The following is a 17,744-nucleotide window of genomic DNA, read 5'->3' as shown; positions in this document are numbered from 1 at the left end:
GTAGTCTGCCATAAAACCAAAGATAGAACAATGAGATGGTTGAGTTGTAAAAATATTTGATAAACCTCTAGAACAAGAAGCAGCAGTAGTAGTTGTAGTAACAGTAGTTGTAGTAGGAGTAAGCGGAACGTATGTGGAAGGATATGCGTACACACCGGGAGCGTTTACAAAACAACACTGGTTTCCGGTCAGTTTAAATTTGAAATGTATATTTTGATAGCTACCAGTCGGGATAGTGGTTTGACAAGTAAGACGGTGAATATTATGACATGTACAGTAAATATGTGTAATTTTTTGTTGTTGATGCATTAGATATTGTTTCCTAACATAGCTAACTAGCTAACGCGTTAGCTACATTATGCAGGATGAAGAGTGTTTGCTAGCTAGTAAGGAAGATCTGCAATAACTTAACAGATACCATTTTAAAGTCTTCAAAACCTAATCTGTGCAATTCTTACAGTAGCTAACCTACCCAAGTTAGCAGCTAGCTAGCTATGTTGTGACATTTCTTACAGGTAGCTTTCGCTAGCTACACTCTCAACACATTGTTAGGGTCACTGAAACCAACATCTGATTGTACTCATCTAGCCAGGTCTGTTATCTAGGTGGGTGCTGATAGCTATCCTGTCTCAATGAAGTCTGTGTGTCTTCTCAGACAGAGATGTCCACGCAGTTCCCCTCGCTGTTTCCCAGGATGACAGAGACTCTGTGGTTCAACCTGGACCGGCCGTGTGTGGATGAGACAGAGTTACACCAACAGGAGCAGCAGCACCAGACCTGGGTACAATCAATCAAACAAACACACAGAGAGAAAAGACAGGGCAAGACTAGAAGGAGTGACAGAGCCAACCTGGGTTCAGACATACACACACTGACCTCTCCTGTCTCTCCCCCTTAGTTACAGAGCATCTCAGAGAAGGACAATAGCCTGATGCCTATTGGGAAGCCAATTTTCGAGGTATCTGAGCTTTAAATAATGTTTATTTTACTTACCTAGACAACTGACCTGTCGGTCACTCATATTTTCATCCAAAAGTTGACCCAAATGTATACAAGATGCTTATGGATTTTGACCAAGTCCTGCGATATTACAAAGGTGAATCATGTTCACATTTATTTTACCTTTATTTATGCACGGAGTCACCATTGTGACCAGTGTCTCTTTCACAAGGGAGCCCTGCAAATACAATTTCATACGACCAAATCGAAAACAATATATATCCAGTAAAATACAGTACAACACAAATGTAATTTTTTACATTTATTACATTCCTCAATAAGAAGGTCCCCAATCAATATTTTAAATTGCCCGAGCAGCACCAGAACATCCAATTGTAATGTATTTTGTAGTTGGTTCTATGTGGGGCATTACAATTCAATAAAATAGAGAAGTTCATGTTTGCATTTTGTGGTTATTCCCAACAGCTCCCAGGTTTGGGAGAGTCATTAGGACCAGAGGAGGGAGGGCAAGCAAGAGCTTAAATTATACCATCCAAAGATAGTGTAAAGCTACAGATATATTTTTAGGTTCACTGAAACCCAAATCTGATCAGCTGTGTACTAATCTATCCCGGTCTGTTATCTAGGTGGGTGCTGATAGCTATCCTGTCTCAGTGAAGTGTGTCTTCTCAGACAGAGATGTTTCCCAGGATGACCGTCTCTGTGGTTCAAGACTGCTGTTGTGCTTTTGTAATTCTCGTTAGCTCGCATTCAAACCAAGTAAAGTTAAAGATTGTGATCCTAAACCCCCTACCCTGTGTGAACTTGGTTATGGGGGTGTGGTACACAGAGAGTTCAGCAGCTAGGGAGAGGTTTTAATATGTCATGACATTTAATTCCTCAAATTTTACATGTCGTTTCACTGGATGTGCTACCTTGTCCTCAGACCTGCTGTTTTCAACTCTCTCCCTCCATCCCTCTACTGTACCTGCTGTCTCGACCACTGAATGGGGCTCAGTGGTCTAAGGCACTGCATCTCAGTGCTAGAGGTGTCACTACAGACCCTGGTTCGATTCCAGACTGTATCACAACAGGCCGTGATTGGGAGTCCCATAGGGCGGTGCACAATTGGCCCAGCATCAGGTTTTGGCCGGGGTAGACCATCATTGTAAAAAATATATTTTTTTTAACTGACTTGCTAGTTAAATTAAATAAAAACACTTGGCTATGAAAAACATTTACATTACATTTAAGTCATTTAGCAGACGCTCTTATCCAGAGCGACCAACTGACATTTACTCCTGAGGTACTGACCTGTTGCAGACTCTACAACCACTGTGATTATTATTTGACTGCTGGTCATTTGTGAACATTTGAACATTTTGAAGAACGATCTGGCCTTGTATTCTTATAATCTCCAACTGGTACAGCCAGAAGAGAACTTCCTAGGTTCCTGCCTTTCTAGAAAGTTTTTCCTAGCCACAATGCTTCTGCTTTGCTTGCTGTTTGGGGTTTTAGCCTGGATTTCTGTATAGCACTTTGTGACATCTGCTGATGAAAAAAGGGCTTTATAAATACAATTTGATTAGATTGTTTACCATTTTGCGTCAACGTTTGGAATAAAATAAGATAGTGGTCTTTTCTTTTATAGTGGCTGTTAAGGATGTTTTCTGTCATTTTTCCATGCTCACTCTGGTGTGTGTTTGCGTTCTCTGTGGGTGTGTAGCAAATATTTGACGAGGAAGAAGAGGAGGAGGATGAGGATGAGGAAGATAGTGAGGAAGACTCTGAGGATGAAGAGGACATGCAGGACATAGATGAGATGAACGACTACAACGAGTCACCGGATGACGGAGAGGTCAACGAGGTCAATGCGTGCTCACACACAATCAGGGGTTAGGGGTCATGTCTATGGAGCACTATATAAGGGAAATACTAGGCCTCCTGATTCTTAATGTCACTCATCCCTCTCTCAGGTGGATATGGAGGGAGCAGACCAAGACCAGGACCAGTGGATGATCTAGGCCAGAGTAATCCTCGCTGCTCTCTGATGCCCCCTTGATAGCGCTCATCTACTCTGCCGGACAGTGGCTTTTGGTTGGTGAACTTTCCCTGCTGTTCACACCCACCCTGTGCAACTAAAGGGGGAGGTGTGAGCTGCGTGGGGTGTTACTGTATGGAGAAAGTGCTGTGTTACTGTATGGAGAAAGTGCTGTGTGCGTGTTCTCTCATTCAGTGTTCTACAGTTGCAATGTGTGAAAACTGTAAAACATTTTCCTCTTGAAACAAGTGTTTTTTGCAACATTAGGAGAAAGAACTTCTGCTCCACCTCAACCTCCCCTCTGCTAGTTCTGTCCTTCCCCACAGATCACGAGACACTCAGACCCTTTGTTTAGACGATGCACACATCAAACTCAAGGACATCAGAGTGCACTCACTCCCCTCTCTGGTAGTCGTTGTTCTGTGTGTGTACTTTGACTCCCCCGTCCGTCCGTCACCAGTCGCGTCACATCTGAATGGGCATAAACCATAGCCTGTACACTGCACCTGCGTAATCTGCTGTGTGTGGGTGTGCTGTCAACAGAAACCTGGAGAGTTAAAAACAAACGTTAGTATTCAACTAAACTGATTTTGAAAAGGAACTTCACAGGTGCTCGCTCGTATGTATGTAAAGTAAATGCCTTTTTAATTGGTCCAGTGTCTTATGTAAATAAAGAGAAACATTGTGTACAGATAATGTATGTAATGGATTTATTGATGCCACACAGACTTGTATAAAACATGTCAGATGCTGTCTGAGCGATATTCAACCAGCAGGGGGCACTACGCAGAAGGCAGCAGGAGATAAGGAGGGTCAAGGCAGCAGGAGGCTCAGACAACAAAACCACAAGTAAGTTGTACCCAACCTTGCATGTCTTAGTAATAGATATGTGTGTCTCTCTCTCACTGTGTCATCTTCGAAGCCTCGTGTGACCTCTGCTATGGCAGTGATTCTTGCATCCATTTCCACACTGTAGAGCCTGGTGCCCAGGCGATACGCACTGTGTGCTGTATCCACAGTGGGAACCCAGCACTGTCGGAGGGCAGTGCTCGGAAAATAATCCGGTGGTCAGACAGGCAAATGTGGATGGAGAAGAGAGGGAGAAGAATTTGAGTCAGGTGGGGTCACCTTTCTTGGGGCTGATACTGCTGCTGAACTCCACCTTGCTGCACCAGAGGTCAAAGGTTTTCAGGATGCTTTCTGGGTCGCCGGGGGTGGCTTGGGTCAGAACATACTGAAAGGCCCTCTCTTCCCGGCTCAGCCTAGTATTACAGTCATATCACATCCTCACCAGCACCGCCCGGTAGAACAACAAAGTAGTAGTAGTAGGGAATAAGTCAACACCAGGGGGAGGAAGGCCAGCATTATGGCACCAGACACCATAGTACTGCTGCAAGGAGAAACACACACATACAGTAGGTACACACTAACACACATCTAAACACACACCAGAAGGGAGACTACCAGCGCACATACTATTCATTAAAAAAGATCAGAAACTCTTCCTCAATTACACAAACACCCATTACAGTCCATTCTGTACTTATAGACCAGCAAGCTAACCAACATACACAGCTGTTCCTCCGGGCCAACACCATACTGCAGTTACTAGAGTTTTACGCTGAGTGACAGGAGATTCTCTCACCTCACTGACAAACAACGCTACATTGAACTACTACAACTCAACCTACCATAACACAAACCTCTTGTAAAAAGTATATTCTCTCCCACAAAACCGCCATACAGCAAAAACAAGACTCATCTGCCCAGAGATGAGTTTGTCAAATATGAGAAATGCAAAAAGGTTAGTGTGTGTCTGTAGTCAGAGCTCCACAGGTGAGGGCAGAGTGTGTATGTAGTAAGGAAGTTGGCCTTCTGAATTATTCATTGATAACCTGAGGCACGTTTGTTTTATTCACAGAAAACAGGTGTGGCCATAGTACCCCTCCCCAGCCCCACTCCATCGTTTCTCACACATTATTATTGACTATTATGTCATTATAAACATACAGCAATACATCACTGGTAGGCTCCAGGGAAAGTTCCTTCATATGTTGAGTCAAGACACTCGATGGAGGAGGGCAGAGAGAAACAGGGGGGTGAGAGACAGACAGACATGGGTGGATTAGGTGTACAGACACATGTGTGGTGTGAGTCTAGAGTCAGGTTTGTCTCTTCCTACAAACAGAAGGATCCAGAAAACACAAATGCACAGAAAATAATAGTGACAGCAGTATTTACAGCTCAAAATAATGTTTATTACACACAGCAGTCTCTGATGTTACTATCAGCCAATAATACTCTGCTTTGAATGGAACTAATGCTGCTCTGTGCCTCACTGGTAACTGTGTCCTCACTCGGCTCACACAAATCACAATCATGTTCTCACATTTGATTTAAAAAATAATAATAATATTCAGAATTTAATACACTTAATAATGAATATGTGACAGGTGCCCAGAACATAGATCCAAACAAACACACTGGTCCTCTGATAGTCTCTCTTCTGCCTAGCAGGTCTTCGTAGATCTGAACAGACTGGGTAGATACTTAATTATTCTTATTTTTATTTATTTAACCTTTATTTATCTAGGAAAGTCAGTTAAGAACAAATTCTTATTTATAATGACAACCAAACCCAGACGACTGGACCAATTGTGTGCCACCCTATGAGACTCCCAATCACGGCCGGATGTGATTCTGCCTGGATTCGAACCAGGGAATGTAGTGACACCTCTTGCACTGAGATGCAGTATCTTAAACCCCTGAGTCACTCTGGAGCCCTATGATGAAGGCACAACTTCTCCAGAGCTAGATGATATGAATATGAAAGGGATATTGAAGGGATATGAAAGGGATATTGAAGGGATATGAAAGGGATATTGAAGGGATAGGGTCTAGGCCAAGAGGCTGACATGTAACAGGGCTGTGGTGTCCTCTCATACGCATCCAATTGGCCAAATTGGAAAGTCTCTTTATGCTTGTTTGAAGACATCATCAGCAGGGTTGTTTGAGCAGTCTCCTGATGAACTTCTTTAGTTCTTTGTCCCCCTTCCTCCATCTCACAAGGCTAGAGAGGATCAACCTGCCCTCCTGTATGTCAGCAAGGCCCAGGTACCACACCCCTGCCACGGACCCCTTCCCCCCTCCCCCATGTGCCTCCTCCAGGGCAGGACAGGTGCAGGTACCCCCTTCCTGCAGCCAAAGGGCACTGTAGGCCACTGCCCCCCGGACGCCCTCAGCCCTCTCCGTGCCTCCACCCTCCCACCTCAGGATGCGACTCCGGCCCAGAGGGACTAACCTGCAGTCACCCCCCTCCACAGACACACTCCCGATAAGCAGTTTAAAGGCTGAGAGAGAAAAAAAACACAGAAATACATGTAAACAGGTTATAGGCCTCTATAAGCCTTTGTCTAAAGTGTGACCAGTGCCATACACATCACTCACCATATGGACTCTTGCAGAAGTTGTTCTGGATGTCTGTCTCCCCCTCAGCAGCCAGACTGCATGAGTCACAGATCACTGTTCCTGAGGACACCAAGAGACATGCCACGGAGAACAGGGTTAGTTCGTGTGTGTGAAAGGGCTTAGAAAATGTTTGCAGAGGATCAGCTTTCTATGATAATGATGATAACGATAGGCACAAACCCTCTGATGCCTCCTCGTGACCCACTTCCTCTCCCTTCCGCGCACGCTGTGTGTCTTGGGTCGTGGTGGGAATACAGAGATGGACCCCGCGTGGGAACTGTGTGCAGTTGAACATGTCGGGCCACGGGAACCCGAACGCGCTCATCACAGGGAGACAACTGTCCCTCACAGCCTCGCACAGCCCACGGCAGGGGCGCACGGGCCCCTCCGGTAGGCACACCGGGGCGAATAGCGAGCACAAGAACTTCTTGGTATCCCGATGGCAGAGTTTGGAGACCAACGGCAGCCAGGCGGCCGACTGTTGCTGGGCTTCTTTCAATGAGTCGTGCCCAAGCAGGTTGGGCAGTCGCATATCCCCGTAACCGACGCCGTGGCACAGAGAAAGTGTGCTGGGGATGGGCTTACACACCGAGCGAAACGAAGAGGAACTGAGACTTTCGGACGCAAACTGAATGGAGCTGTCTGTGGTCAAAACCGAAGCGAAAAAAATAGACAGCAACACGCAAAGTGATAACTTCAGTTGAGCCATACTGACGACACGTGTAGAATAAAAAAACAAAGCAGCACGGTGGTTGTTCAGCAGTCCTGGAGAAGTGCGTAGTCGGTTGGAATCAAACTAGTATTAGGCTAGTGTGTAATGAGAGGGCGCCTGGCGTCACCCAGTCATGCAGAACAAACTGGTTCTTACATCAAATGCAATGGTGTGACTCCCGGTTATTGAGGGCTGTAAAAGTGGCTTTGTTATTAGAACGGGGGGGGGCGTCTGAAAGACTGTTTGTTGTTTTATCTTCCCATAGCAGTCTGCCCAGAACCTGCCCCCAATGAGTCTGTGCTAGCAATGTATTTTTGCCATCTATTCGTTATGCATTTTCCTTACGTCGCGGTCTGTTTTCTGCAGGTTTATTCTCCAGTCAAAACAACAGCAAGCTCACTATTTTAGCAAGTCTTTAAAAAAATGAAATACCCCTGTCACGTGATTAGGGTATCTGTCCCCATGGCATCTTCACATTGGCCGGATGTCATATGTTTGTTGCTGAGCCCTGGCTGCGCAAAAACTGCTGTCATGTGATAGGCTTCGTTTGTTGTAGTAGCTGACAGAAGCGGTCAGCGAAACAAAGAAAGAAGTTTGATTCCTTTCCCGTGGACTCAGACAGGGTCTGTTTCTCTGATTATAGTTTCCCGGGTGGAGTAGTTGGAGATTGGGTTCGCGTACCTGGCAGACCGCCGAACGCCCAGCGGACGCCATGGGTTGTTGTTACAGTAGCGAGAACGAGACCACCGAGCAGGTAGCTAATGCTATGCTAGTTGGTTATCTAGGGTGTCAAATATTATTTAACAAAACATATTTAATTTCTTTGTGGTCATACGGCCATTGCAAGACAGTTTGTTGTTACGAATTCCACGAGTCAAAAGTGAAAATATGGTGCTTCTTTGCGTGTTAAAATGAAACTATTTTTAAGTTAGCCAACTACGACCCAGCAGAAAGCTAGCCAGTCCTTTCAAATCAAATTGTATTGTACACATATAGCAGATATTATTGCGGTTGTAGCGAAATGCTTGTGATCCTAGCGCCAACAGTGCAGTAATATCTAACAATTCACAACAATGCACACACATTTAAACGTACAATAATGGAATTAAGAAATATCTAATATTTCAGAGACAACTGCTAGCTGTGCTAGAAAAATTGGGCCTAGGGAGTTTAGCTAACGTTAGTTCCCGTATTGGCAAGTTGACCAACACACCTAACAACATTAGCTATTGACAATTACAAACATTATCTAGCTTACTAGTTCAGCTGACTTAATCAGTTCATGTGTACGTAAGTAGCTATCTACTTGCACAGCAGACAATAGCTTAGTTTCAATTCTCAACTATCATGATGATGATCAATCAGGGCCAGTAAAACGTGACCACTTATGTAAATTGGGCCTCAAAGGTTCACATTCGGTCAAGCTGTTGGAACATGTTGATATTGCCAGCCAATCAACTTCTCCCAGATGCATGTCATATGATCTCAGATTTCCCATCCAGTTGTGGTGACATAGGCCAGAAGGGACGTTTTCTTTTTCTTTTGGAAAAATGTGAGGCAGGGATTGTATCCTGTTTATCAGATGACTGTTGTACACATTATAGCCTGCCACTACTTAGCTAACGTTGTTATAACACAGTATAATACTGAAAAATACACACCAGTATCATTATATCTGGGTTACGTTACGTAACTTTTGTTTGGGTTCATTCTTTTCTTCCTGTCAAAGCAACAAATCAGAGGATGAGTATTATAGGTGTTGTAGGGCGCCCTTTTGTTTTAGACTTCACTTCAGATGTTGTATCATAATGATTTTAGCAATAAGCAGAATCTGGTTACCCGAACTGCCTGTGATAGTGATCGAGGATGTTGTGATAGATTGTGATCGTGATGCGCATGTTGTGCCTCAGGACCCTGATGAGCGTAAGCCGCTGATCCCCCACCCGAACCCCGACAGCAAGCCCCTCAACGGCACAGAATGGAACTCCACCAGTGTACCCTCAGCCCGCACAGACGAACAGGCCTTACTCACATCCATCCTTACCAAGACAGCCCTGTAAGACACAAACATTCTCTTTCACCTCCATCATCATGGTGTTTATTTCATTGGAATTTAATTCTGCTGAATACCTGCCCATCTTTCCATTTCTTAGGAACATCATAGATGTCTCGGCTGCAGACTCTCAAGGCATGGAGCAGCATGAGTACATGGACAAAGCTCGGCAATATAGGTGGGTGTGTGGAGGTAGTCGCTTAATGTGTCTGTGAGTTTTGACTGGCCTTGTGTTTCAGTACTAACCTGTCTTTCATTGTGTTTTCAGTACAAAACTGGCCTTGTTGAGTAACAGTCTGTCTCAGAAGAAGCCCCTCCCACTACCTTCCCTCACCAGCCAGCCGCACCAAGTGCTCGCTAGTGATCTGGTGCCATATTCGGATGTACAACAGGTGCACACACACACACACACACTAGGGGTGTAACGTTTCATGGTTTGGTACATGGAAACCATGTGTTTGATGTATTCCTCCCCAATTAAGGGGCCACCAACCTCAGGTGTTGCCTGGTCACTTTTACCCCTACCTATACATATTACTCCAACTACCTCGTACCCCTGCACATTGACTCGGTACCGGTTCTCCTTGTATTTCGTCTCATTACTACCTGTAAAGAGCTGCTTGAATGCAGAGGGGAGACAAAGTTGTAGTGTCTTGGTCAGGTGGTAGGAATGCTGTGGTGATGTCATTGTAAATGTATCAACATGTTTGAGGGAACATACTTCCTCTGTCCATCGCTGTTGTAAGCTACTGGGAAACCAAAATGTTCCCAAACTGAAGATTTTAAATGATGATTGAGAATCCTCCTGGTTTATCCACCCGACTACTTGCCATCGTACACAACTAGTTCTTTGCTCCAACTAATAGAATGTGTCAATTAAAATTAGAATTTTCATTACAATTTGCGCATAGGCTCAAATTGTCTTTGCGGAATAGCCTGAAATGTTACATTTTTCCAGCTCATATTTACTCAAGCAATACAACTGTGTAGGCATAGCCTATAGGCCTAGTGTTTAATTTAAAACTTTTATGTATTTTACAATGCGGACCGAACCGAGGTCCCCGTACCGAACGTTTCGATACTAATATGTGTATCGTTACACCCCTAATACAGACACACACACACACAGTGCCATTCTCCGATGTTCATCAGGACATCTTTCCATTACAGTCATGTGCTTTCCCTGTCCATAAACCTGTTAGTGTATGGCAGCTCTGGAGCAACAACAAACGCATTATGTAGCTGATTGATGCGTGTTAACCTCATTTGTTCTAATTGTTTGACAGGTGTCCAAGATAGCTGCCTATGCTTACAGTGCAATCTCTCAGATCAAGGTGGACGCTAAAGAAGAGCTAGTGGTTCAATTTGCCATCCCCTGATCTGCCCTCTGGCCTCCATAATACTCCTCCCGTCCTGTCCCCAATGCCCACACTGCATCTATGTGTCCCAGTCCCTGTGCTACCCAGCTATGCCACCAGGAACCTGCTGAGGACTATGACAACCAGGCCTCCCCTGCTGAAAGGGTTAACCAACCCTGCCCTGCACCCCTCAGAACCACCTTTCAAAGCCACCATTCATCCTTCTTTCACCAGCCGTCAAATGTTATGGCAGTATAATGGTTTTAGGGCAGTTTTTGTTATTTTAAATGTTTTTGTTTGAAGAGTGACTGAGTCTGATTGACTGAATAAACGGTTAGCTAGCTGCATGACTAGGCTGCTGCTGGCGTGAGCGCTGGCTGTGAGTTTTTCAGGTGTAGCTAACCTCGTCTGATATGCAGCTCCAGTAATGTACTAACTAACTAACCACAGCTAGGAAAAGAGGGTGATTATGCACGTCCAAATGTAGCACAGGAACAGGGCAAAAAAAATATGTCCACAGCCAGCCAACCCACTACGGTGAGCATGGGGATGCTGTTCTGACACGGTGTGGACGGGTCACCCAGAACACACATCCCACCCCTCATGTCATCAATATGAATTTCTAGAAAGAGCCTCACTATAGTGTTCCTTATCTTTGTTAAAATCCTTAGATTGACATAATGTAAGTTGGGTAGGTTTAAAAACAGGAGGGACTAATTTCAACTATAGCACCTAAGTTCAAATCTGATATGACCCATATGAGTCTTCCCTTGAGTTCAGCTCATGTTGGCAGAGTGCAGGGGTGGGGACAGAGGTTGGAATCCACATGGGTTTCTGGTGGAAACATGCTTAGCACTTCAATAATTTAGCTGGCAGTCCTTGAATTCATATCTTTAGACTTCACAAAAACAATACAGCTGGGGGTGGAACTGGGCTTGGGGAGAGGGTTTGGGGGCTTGTAATGTAAATGAATCAGTGAAGTGTTGATGCCTTCTATGTACAGATTTATGTGATTCTGTCAGAACCAAGAAATGGAGTGTATGCACCTCCCCATTGTAGAGTCTGTTGGTCAGGATTGGCTAAAGCTTCAATTAAGTTTTCAGAGCCAATCAAAACGAAGAATACAGCAGCCCAGTTTTTACGACATGAAAGGAAAAAAACTTAACTCCCAAGTTTGTTTGAATTTTTAAACAAAACAGATTGTGACGAGTTACTCACATTAACCATGAACTGAAAGCTGTCATGGCAGTTTGAGATAAACAACCATAACCTGTGAGTATCCCCTAAATTAAAATGATCAGAGGCGTTGTGATTATTTATTCGTGTTTTAAGTGTATTTATGCTCCGGGGTGAGTGTGTGTGTGGGTGGGTGCCTCTCTGGGGTCTTTAAAGGGATGATCATTTGCAAGGCTGTGTTTATTTGCCACTTTTTGCAGTGTGCTTGTTTTGTTTGTTTTGTTACTTCAGTGTGCAATAGTACCTGGATAACATTGTTCATTTCTTAGGCTAGTACCAAAAGGTTTATTAAGATATACTGTTAATACATTTTTTTCCCCCAAATAATGAATTCATTAAAGACTTTCAACAATAAGACTGGTGTTCTGTAGGTATATAGAGAGAATTGTGTGGGGTATCATTACAACAAACCTAATGAACATTATCACATCTTATGTAGTGTGTACTGTAAGTAATGGATATGATTATTTATTCAACTTTCTATGAAGCCTTGGTTTACCATGATAGGGATTATTCAGTATGTCTCATACCTGCTGATCAACCCGTGGTAAAGGGTCAATTCTCAGATCCATATTTTAACACAAAGTAACATCTACAAAAGTGCATTGGGGAGAGTGAGTGAGAGGCCTCTATTCCTGGTTGGGCCTGGCAGGTCAATGGTCCAGTTCAATAATTATACAGGTCAAGGTCACATCTACTGTAGATGTACTACTCCTTCTTCCCCAACTCTGACAGACACCAGACAGAGTTTCTGATGAGTAGATTTGTATTGTACTTTTACATGATGGGGCAGATCATAATGGTCTTCTGATGTAAGCCTGTGGTTCTGGAACTCTGGTTGGTTGGCATGATGATTGTGCGCCCCCCCCTCCAGTTGTCCTGGTGTTTTGCTGGGATGATGTCAGACCTGGGCCATGATTCTATCCAGGCCCGTTACAGTGCAGAAGTCACATACCCCCTACACCCGTTCTTATTACTGGGTGTTTGTCCGGGTACACAAACTTCTGTTTTCTCTTGACCATAAGGCTGTAGAACTGAACACATCTATACATTCAGTGACTAAACACACTGTAAACTGGTAGTAATTTAGCACTGAACAGAGAGGGAGAATGCCCCAAAACTCAGCAGGAGTTCAGTGTTGCTATGCAGACAGGCAGAGAGTCGGTGTGTAACTAGACCCTGATCTCATTTTAAGCACCTGTCAGAATGCTACGCAGCTGCAACGAACTCAGCACCTGTTAGACATAGGGCTCAGAGCCACATTGCCCTCGGTGAACATACAGATTTCAAACAGCACTGGGAGATCACACGAAGAGTATGAGTGGAATAAACTACCCCTGTAACCCACCCCCTATGTGGGGCTTAGTGGCGGCCTATATTTGCATGTGGGTGTGTGTAGATTTGGGTTTGTCCTCACCTTTCTCATGTAATGCCTGTGGTGCTGTGTGTGTGTGTACCTGTAGCTCCCCTCATTCTCCATTGTGCTGCTGTGTAGGAAGGGAAGGGCGCCTAGCTTATCCACCTCTGAAAGGTTACAGATGCTTTTATCATGGCGATACAACACCCGCAGTTCCTTCAGCTCTACCAGGACCTGGGAAACAGTGTACACACACACACACACAGGCTTTAGGCCCTTAAATGTAGGGTGATCACTACTAATGTACTAGATCAGTGGTTCCCAAACTTTTTAATTGTCCGGTACCCCTTCAAACATTCAACCTCCAGCTGTACCCCCTCTACCACCAAGGTCAGCGCACTCTCAAATGTTTGTTTTTGCCATCATTGTAAACCTGCCACACACACACTATACAATACATTTATTAAACATAAGAATGAGAGTTGTTGTCTCAACCCGGCTCGTGGGAAGTGTCAAAGAGCTCTTATAGGACCAGGGCACAAATAATAATATAATAATCAATCATTTAGCTTTTTATGAAACCATCCTACATATAAAACCTTATTTGTTCATCGAAAATTGTGAATAACTCACCACAGGTTAATGAGAAGGGTTTGCTTGAAATGATGCACATAACTCTGCAATGTTGGGTTGTATTGTACTGCCTGTGCCATTAAACCCCTACAACTCATCCAGAACGCCGCAGCCCGTCTGGTGTTCAACCTTCCCAAGTTCTCTCACGTCACCCCGCTCCTCCGCTCTCTCCACTGGCTTCCAGTTGAAGCTCGCATCCGCTACAAGACCATAGTGCTTGCCTACGGAGCTGTGAGGGGTACGGCACCTCAGTACCTCCAGGCTCTGATCAGGCCCTACACCCAAACAAGGGCACTGCGTTCATCCACCTCTGGCCTGCTCGCCTCCCTACCACTGAGGAAGTACAGTTCCCGCTCAGCCCAGTCAAAACTGTTCGCTGCTCTGGCCCCCCAATGGTGGAACAAACTCCCTCACGACGCCAGGACAGCGGAGTCAATCACCACCTTCCGGAGACACCTGAAACCCCAACTCTTTAAGGAATACCTAGGATAGGATAAAGTAATCCTTCTCACCCCCCTCCTTAAAAGATTTAGATGCACTATTGTAAAGTGGCTGTTCCACTGGATGTCATAAGGTGAATGCACCAATTTGTAAGTCGCTCTGGATAAGAGCGTCTGCTAAATGACTTAAATGTAATGTTAAATGTATTGGAGAGTCTCAGTCTTAAATCATTTTCCACACACAGTCTGTGCCTGTATTTAGTTTTCATGCTATTGAGGGCTCAGAATCTACTCTCACATAGGTACGTGGTTGCAAAGGGCATCAGTGTCTTAACAGCATGATTTGCCAAGGCAGGATACTCTGAGCGCAGCCCAATCCAGAAATCTGGTAGTGGATTCTGATTAAATTTTCACAGAAGCGCAATATTGATGAGGCTCTTGTTCAGATATCGGTAACTGGACTGGAGGCAGGGCATGAAAGGGATAACGAATCCAGTTGCTTGTGTCATCGGTTTCGGGAAAGTACCTGCGAAATTGTGCACCCAACTCAGGTGCTTTGCTATATCACATTTGACATTGTCCTTAAGCTTGAGTTCATTTGCACACAAACAATCATGCAATGATAGAAAGACCTGTGTGTTGTCCTTGTTAATGCAGACAGAGAAGAGCTCCAACTTCTTAATCATGGCTTAAATGTTGTCCCGCACATTGAATATAGAGTCCCTGTAATCCTAGATTCAAATCATTCAAGGGAGAAACGTCACCCAGATAGGCCAGTCGTGTGAGAAACTCATCATCATGCAAGAGGTCAGACAAGTGAACATTATGGTCAGTAAAGAAATCTTTAAGCTCGTCTCTCAATTTTAAAAAACGTGTCAATACTTTGCCCCTTGATAACCAGCGCACTTCTGTATGTTGTAAAAGAGTTACTTGGTTGCTGCCCATATCATTGCATTGTGCAGAAAATACACGAGAGTTCAGGGGCCTTGTTTTAACAAAGTTAACCATTTTCCCTGTAGTGTCCAAAACATATTTCAAGCTGTCAGGCATTCCCTTGGCAGCAAGATCCTCTAGGTGGATGCTGCAGTGTACCCAAGTGGTGTCTGGAGCAACTGCTTGCTCTCCCTGTCATGGCTTTTGCACCATCAGTACAGATACGAACACGAGCAGCAGCTACGTTTGGCTACATATGGACCGTTAGTGGAATTACCACGAGAGAGTAATGGTTAATGTGATTTGACGAGGCTACCTGTATTTGACATTGTGCTGTTATTTCACTGAACACCATTTATTTATTTCACCTTTATTTAACCAGGTAGGCCAGTTGAGAACAAATTCTCATTTAAAACTGCGATCTGGCCAAGATAAAGCAAAGCAGTGCAACACAAACAACACAGAGTTACACATGGGATAAACAAATGTACAGTCAATAACACAATAGAAAAGTATATATACAGTGCGTGCAAATGTAGTAAGATTAGGGAGGTAAGGCAATAAATAGGCCATAGTGGCGAAATAATTACAATTTAGCAATTAAACACTGGAGTGATAGATGAGCAGAAGATGAATGTACAAGTAGAGATACTGGGTAGCAAAGGAGCAAAAACATACAGTTGAAGTCGGAAGTTTACATACGCTATCTATCTCTCTGCTGTAGGGTGTGTTAGGAAAATTATGTCATGGCTTTAGAAGCTTCTGATAAGCTAATTGACATCATTTGAGTCAAATGGAGGTGTACCTGTGGATGTATTTCAAGGCCGACCTTCAAACTCAGTGCCTCTTTGCTTGACATCATGGGAAAATCAAAAGAAATCAGCCCAGACCTCAGAAAAAGAATTGCAGACCTCCACAAGTCTGGTTCATCCTTGTGAGCAATTTCCAAACACCTGAAGGTACCATGTTTATCTGTACAAACAATGGTACGCAAGTATAAACACCATGGGACCACGTAGCCGTCATACCGCTCAGGAAGGAGACGCGTTCTGTCTCCTAGAGTTGAACGTACTTTGGTGCGAAAAGTCAAAATCATTCCCAGAACAACAGCAAAGGACCTTGTGAAGATGCTGGAGGAAACCGGTACAAAAGTATCTACAATGCCTTGCGAAAGTATTCGGCCCCCTTGAACTTTGCGACCTTTTGCCACATTTCAGGCTTCAAACATAAAGATATAAAACTGTATTTTTTTGTGAAGAATCAACAAGTGGGACACAATCATGAAGTGGAACGACATTTATTGGATATTTCAAATGTTTTTAACAAATCAAAAACTGAAAAATTGGGCGTGCAAAATTATTCAGCCCCTTTACTTTCAGTGCAGCAAACTCTCTCCAGAAGTTCAGTGAGGTTCTCTGAATGATCCAATGTTGACCTAAATGACTAATGATGATAAATACAATCCACCTGTGTGTAATCAAGTCTCCGTATAAATGCACCTGCACTGTGATCCTCTCAGAGGTCCGTGAAAAGCGCAGAGAGCATCATGAAGAACAAGGAACACACCAGGCAGGTCCGAGATACTGTTGTGAAGAAGTTTAAAGCCGGATATGGATACAAAAGATTTCCCAAGCTTTAAACATCCCAAGGAGCACTGTGCAAGCGATAATATTGAAATGGAAGGAGTATCAGACCACGAGAAAAAAACTTCACCCAAATGTATAGCCCCGTTGGAAAATATAAATGGACTGTTTGAAAATGTGAATATATATATTTTTTTTAAATGTAACAAATCAAAATAAGAAATAAATAAAAAATGTTAATCACATTTTTATTTGCCGTACCCTCGACGGGATTGCGCATACCCTGGGGGTGCGCATACCCTGGGGGTACACGTACCCCAGTTTGGGAAATACCTGTACTAGAGAAATTCATTTTACCACCCTGCCACCTGCCATTCAGGGAGAGGCTTGTCTGAAATGACACAATATTGCCTATATAGTGCACCAGTTTTGTCCAGAGACACCCTGTGTGCATGACTATGTGAACTCAACACACTGGTGAGTGAGATGTCGTTGAAGGACAGGTGGAACCCAGGTGAGACGTATTATTAAAGTCTGTGATGATGTTGTTGTTGACACGCAGCAGCGAGCTGCTACAGAACTTCTTCTCTGCATCTTGCTTCAGTGGTCGCACGCTCTGGTTGAGCTCCTCCATCAGAGCTTCTGAGAGAGAGAAACAGAGAGAGAGGTGCATGAGAGGACTCAGATGTGGCACTGAGAATAGGAAAGGATGCCATTACTGTATTGAGACACAGACAGAAAAGGGATTAGAGAGTGTTGAGTAAAAAGTACAATTCTCTGAATTGCATCTCAATAGTGACTTTCTTTCCTTGTCTCCTTTCCTTCATCTGCACGCATAGTAATGTGAAAGAATTGTTGCTGGTTTACCTGTCATAGGGCTGAGGCATTTGAATAATAAATCCATAGGATTTCACAGCCTTTTGGCTAAGCTGTATGATCATAAATATAATATTTGAATGTAACAAAAAAAAAGCTAGTTTAAAAGAAGTAT

At 44.0% G+C, this 17,744-nt stretch overlaps 3 protein-coding genes across 8 annotated transcripts; 2 read left to right on the top strand and 1 right to left on the bottom strand.

Annotated features, from left to right (window-relative positions):
- Positions 1-3,671, top strand: LOC118397585 (anaphase-promoting complex subunit 15-like). Of its 6 annotated transcripts, none has more exons than XM_035792511.2 (5): positions 1-187; positions 660-781; positions 899-958; positions 2,666-2,806; positions 2,916-3,671. In XM_035792511.2, the coding sequence occupies exons 2-5, from the start codon at positions 662-664 to the stop codon at positions 2,961-2,963; spliced, it is 369 nt and encodes a 122-aa protein (XP_035648404.1). In that variant the 5' UTR covers positions 1-187; positions 660-661; the 3' UTR covers positions 2,964-3,671. The 6 variants fall into 6 exon arrangements, with proteins under 6 accessions (XP_035648404.1, XP_035648399.1, XP_035648401.1 ...); XM_035792506.2 differs by having other exon boundaries at positions 2-255; positions 656-781; XM_035792508.2 differs by having other exon boundaries at positions 3-187; positions 656-781.
- Positions 3,672-3,673: 2 nt separating this feature from the next.
- On the bottom strand, positions 3,674-7,598 carry LOC118397583 (secreted frizzled-related protein 2-like). The gene is made up of 3 exons (XM_035792503.2): positions 6,629-7,598; positions 6,428-6,508; positions 3,674-6,330 (listed from the first exon to the last, which is right to left on the bottom strand). The coding sequence occupies exons 1-3, from the start codon at positions 7,155-7,157 to the stop codon at positions 5,978-5,980; spliced, it is 963 nt and encodes a 320-aa protein (XP_035648396.1). The 5' UTR covers positions 7,158-7,598; the 3' UTR covers positions 3,674-5,977.
- A 37-nt stretch (positions 7,599-7,635) lies between these two features.
- LOC118397584 (ragulator complex protein LAMTOR1-like) lies at positions 7,636-12,162 on the top strand. The gene is made up of 5 exons (XM_035792504.2): positions 7,636-7,914; positions 9,071-9,216; positions 9,314-9,391; positions 9,482-9,605; positions 10,500-12,162. Exons 1-5 carry the CDS (start codon positions 7,873-7,875, stop codon positions 10,590-10,592), a joined length of 483 nt encoding a protein of 160 aa, XP_035648397.1. The 5' UTR covers positions 7,636-7,872; the 3' UTR covers positions 10,593-12,162.
- Positions 12,163-17,744: the final 5,582 nt, after the last annotated feature.

Source organism: Oncorhynchus keta, chromosome 18 (genome assembly GCF_023373465.1).
Source record: "Oncorhynchus keta strain PuntledgeMale-10-30-2019 chromosome 18, Oket_V2, whole genome shotgun sequence".
NCBI classification, from domain to species: domain Eukaryota; kingdom Metazoa; phylum Chordata; class Actinopteri; order Salmoniformes; family Salmonidae; genus Oncorhynchus; species Oncorhynchus keta.
Note: the sequence above shows the minus strand (reverse complement) of the source record. Positions and strands in the feature narration are given on the sequence as shown.

Excerpts from the sequence above, each read along its gene's own strand:
- LOC118397585 (XM_035792506.2), top strand. The coding sequence starts at position 205 with ATGTATATTTTGATAGCTACCAGTCGGGATAGTGGTTTGACAAGTAAG. Across the intron at positions 256-655 it reads GTGGTTTGACAAGTAAGACG|ACAGAGATGTCCACGCAGTT; the intron begins GTGAATATTATG and ends GTGTCTTCTCAG. Across the intron at positions 782-898 it reads AGCAGCAGCACCAGACCTGG|TTACAGAGCATCTCAGAGAA; the intron begins GTACAATCAATC and ends TCTCCCCCTTAG.
- LOC118397583 (XM_035792503.2), bottom strand. The coding sequence starts at position 7,157 with ATGGCTCAACTGAAGTTATCACTTTGCGTGTTGCTGTCTATTTTTTTC. Across the intron at positions 6,509-6,628 it reads TCACGAGGAGGCATCAGAGG|GAACAGTGATCTGTGACTCA; the intron begins GTTTGTGCCTAT and ends TGGTGTCCTCAG. Across the intron at positions 6,331-6,427 it reads CTTCTGCAAGAGTCCATATG|CCTTTAAACTGCTTATCGGG; the intron begins GTGAGTGATGTG and ends TTTCTCTCTCAG.
- LOC118397584 (XM_035792504.2), top strand. The coding sequence starts at position 7,873 with ATGGGTTGTTGTTACAGTAGCGAGAACGAGACCACCGAGCAG. Across the intron at positions 7,915-9,070 it reads AGAACGAGACCACCGAGCAG|GACCCTGATGAGCGTAAGCC; the intron begins GTAGCTAATGCT and ends GTTGTGCCTCAG. Across the intron at positions 9,217-9,313 it reads ATCCTTACCAAGACAGCCCT|GAACATCATAGATGTCTCGG; the intron begins GTAAGACACAAA and ends TCCATTTCTTAG.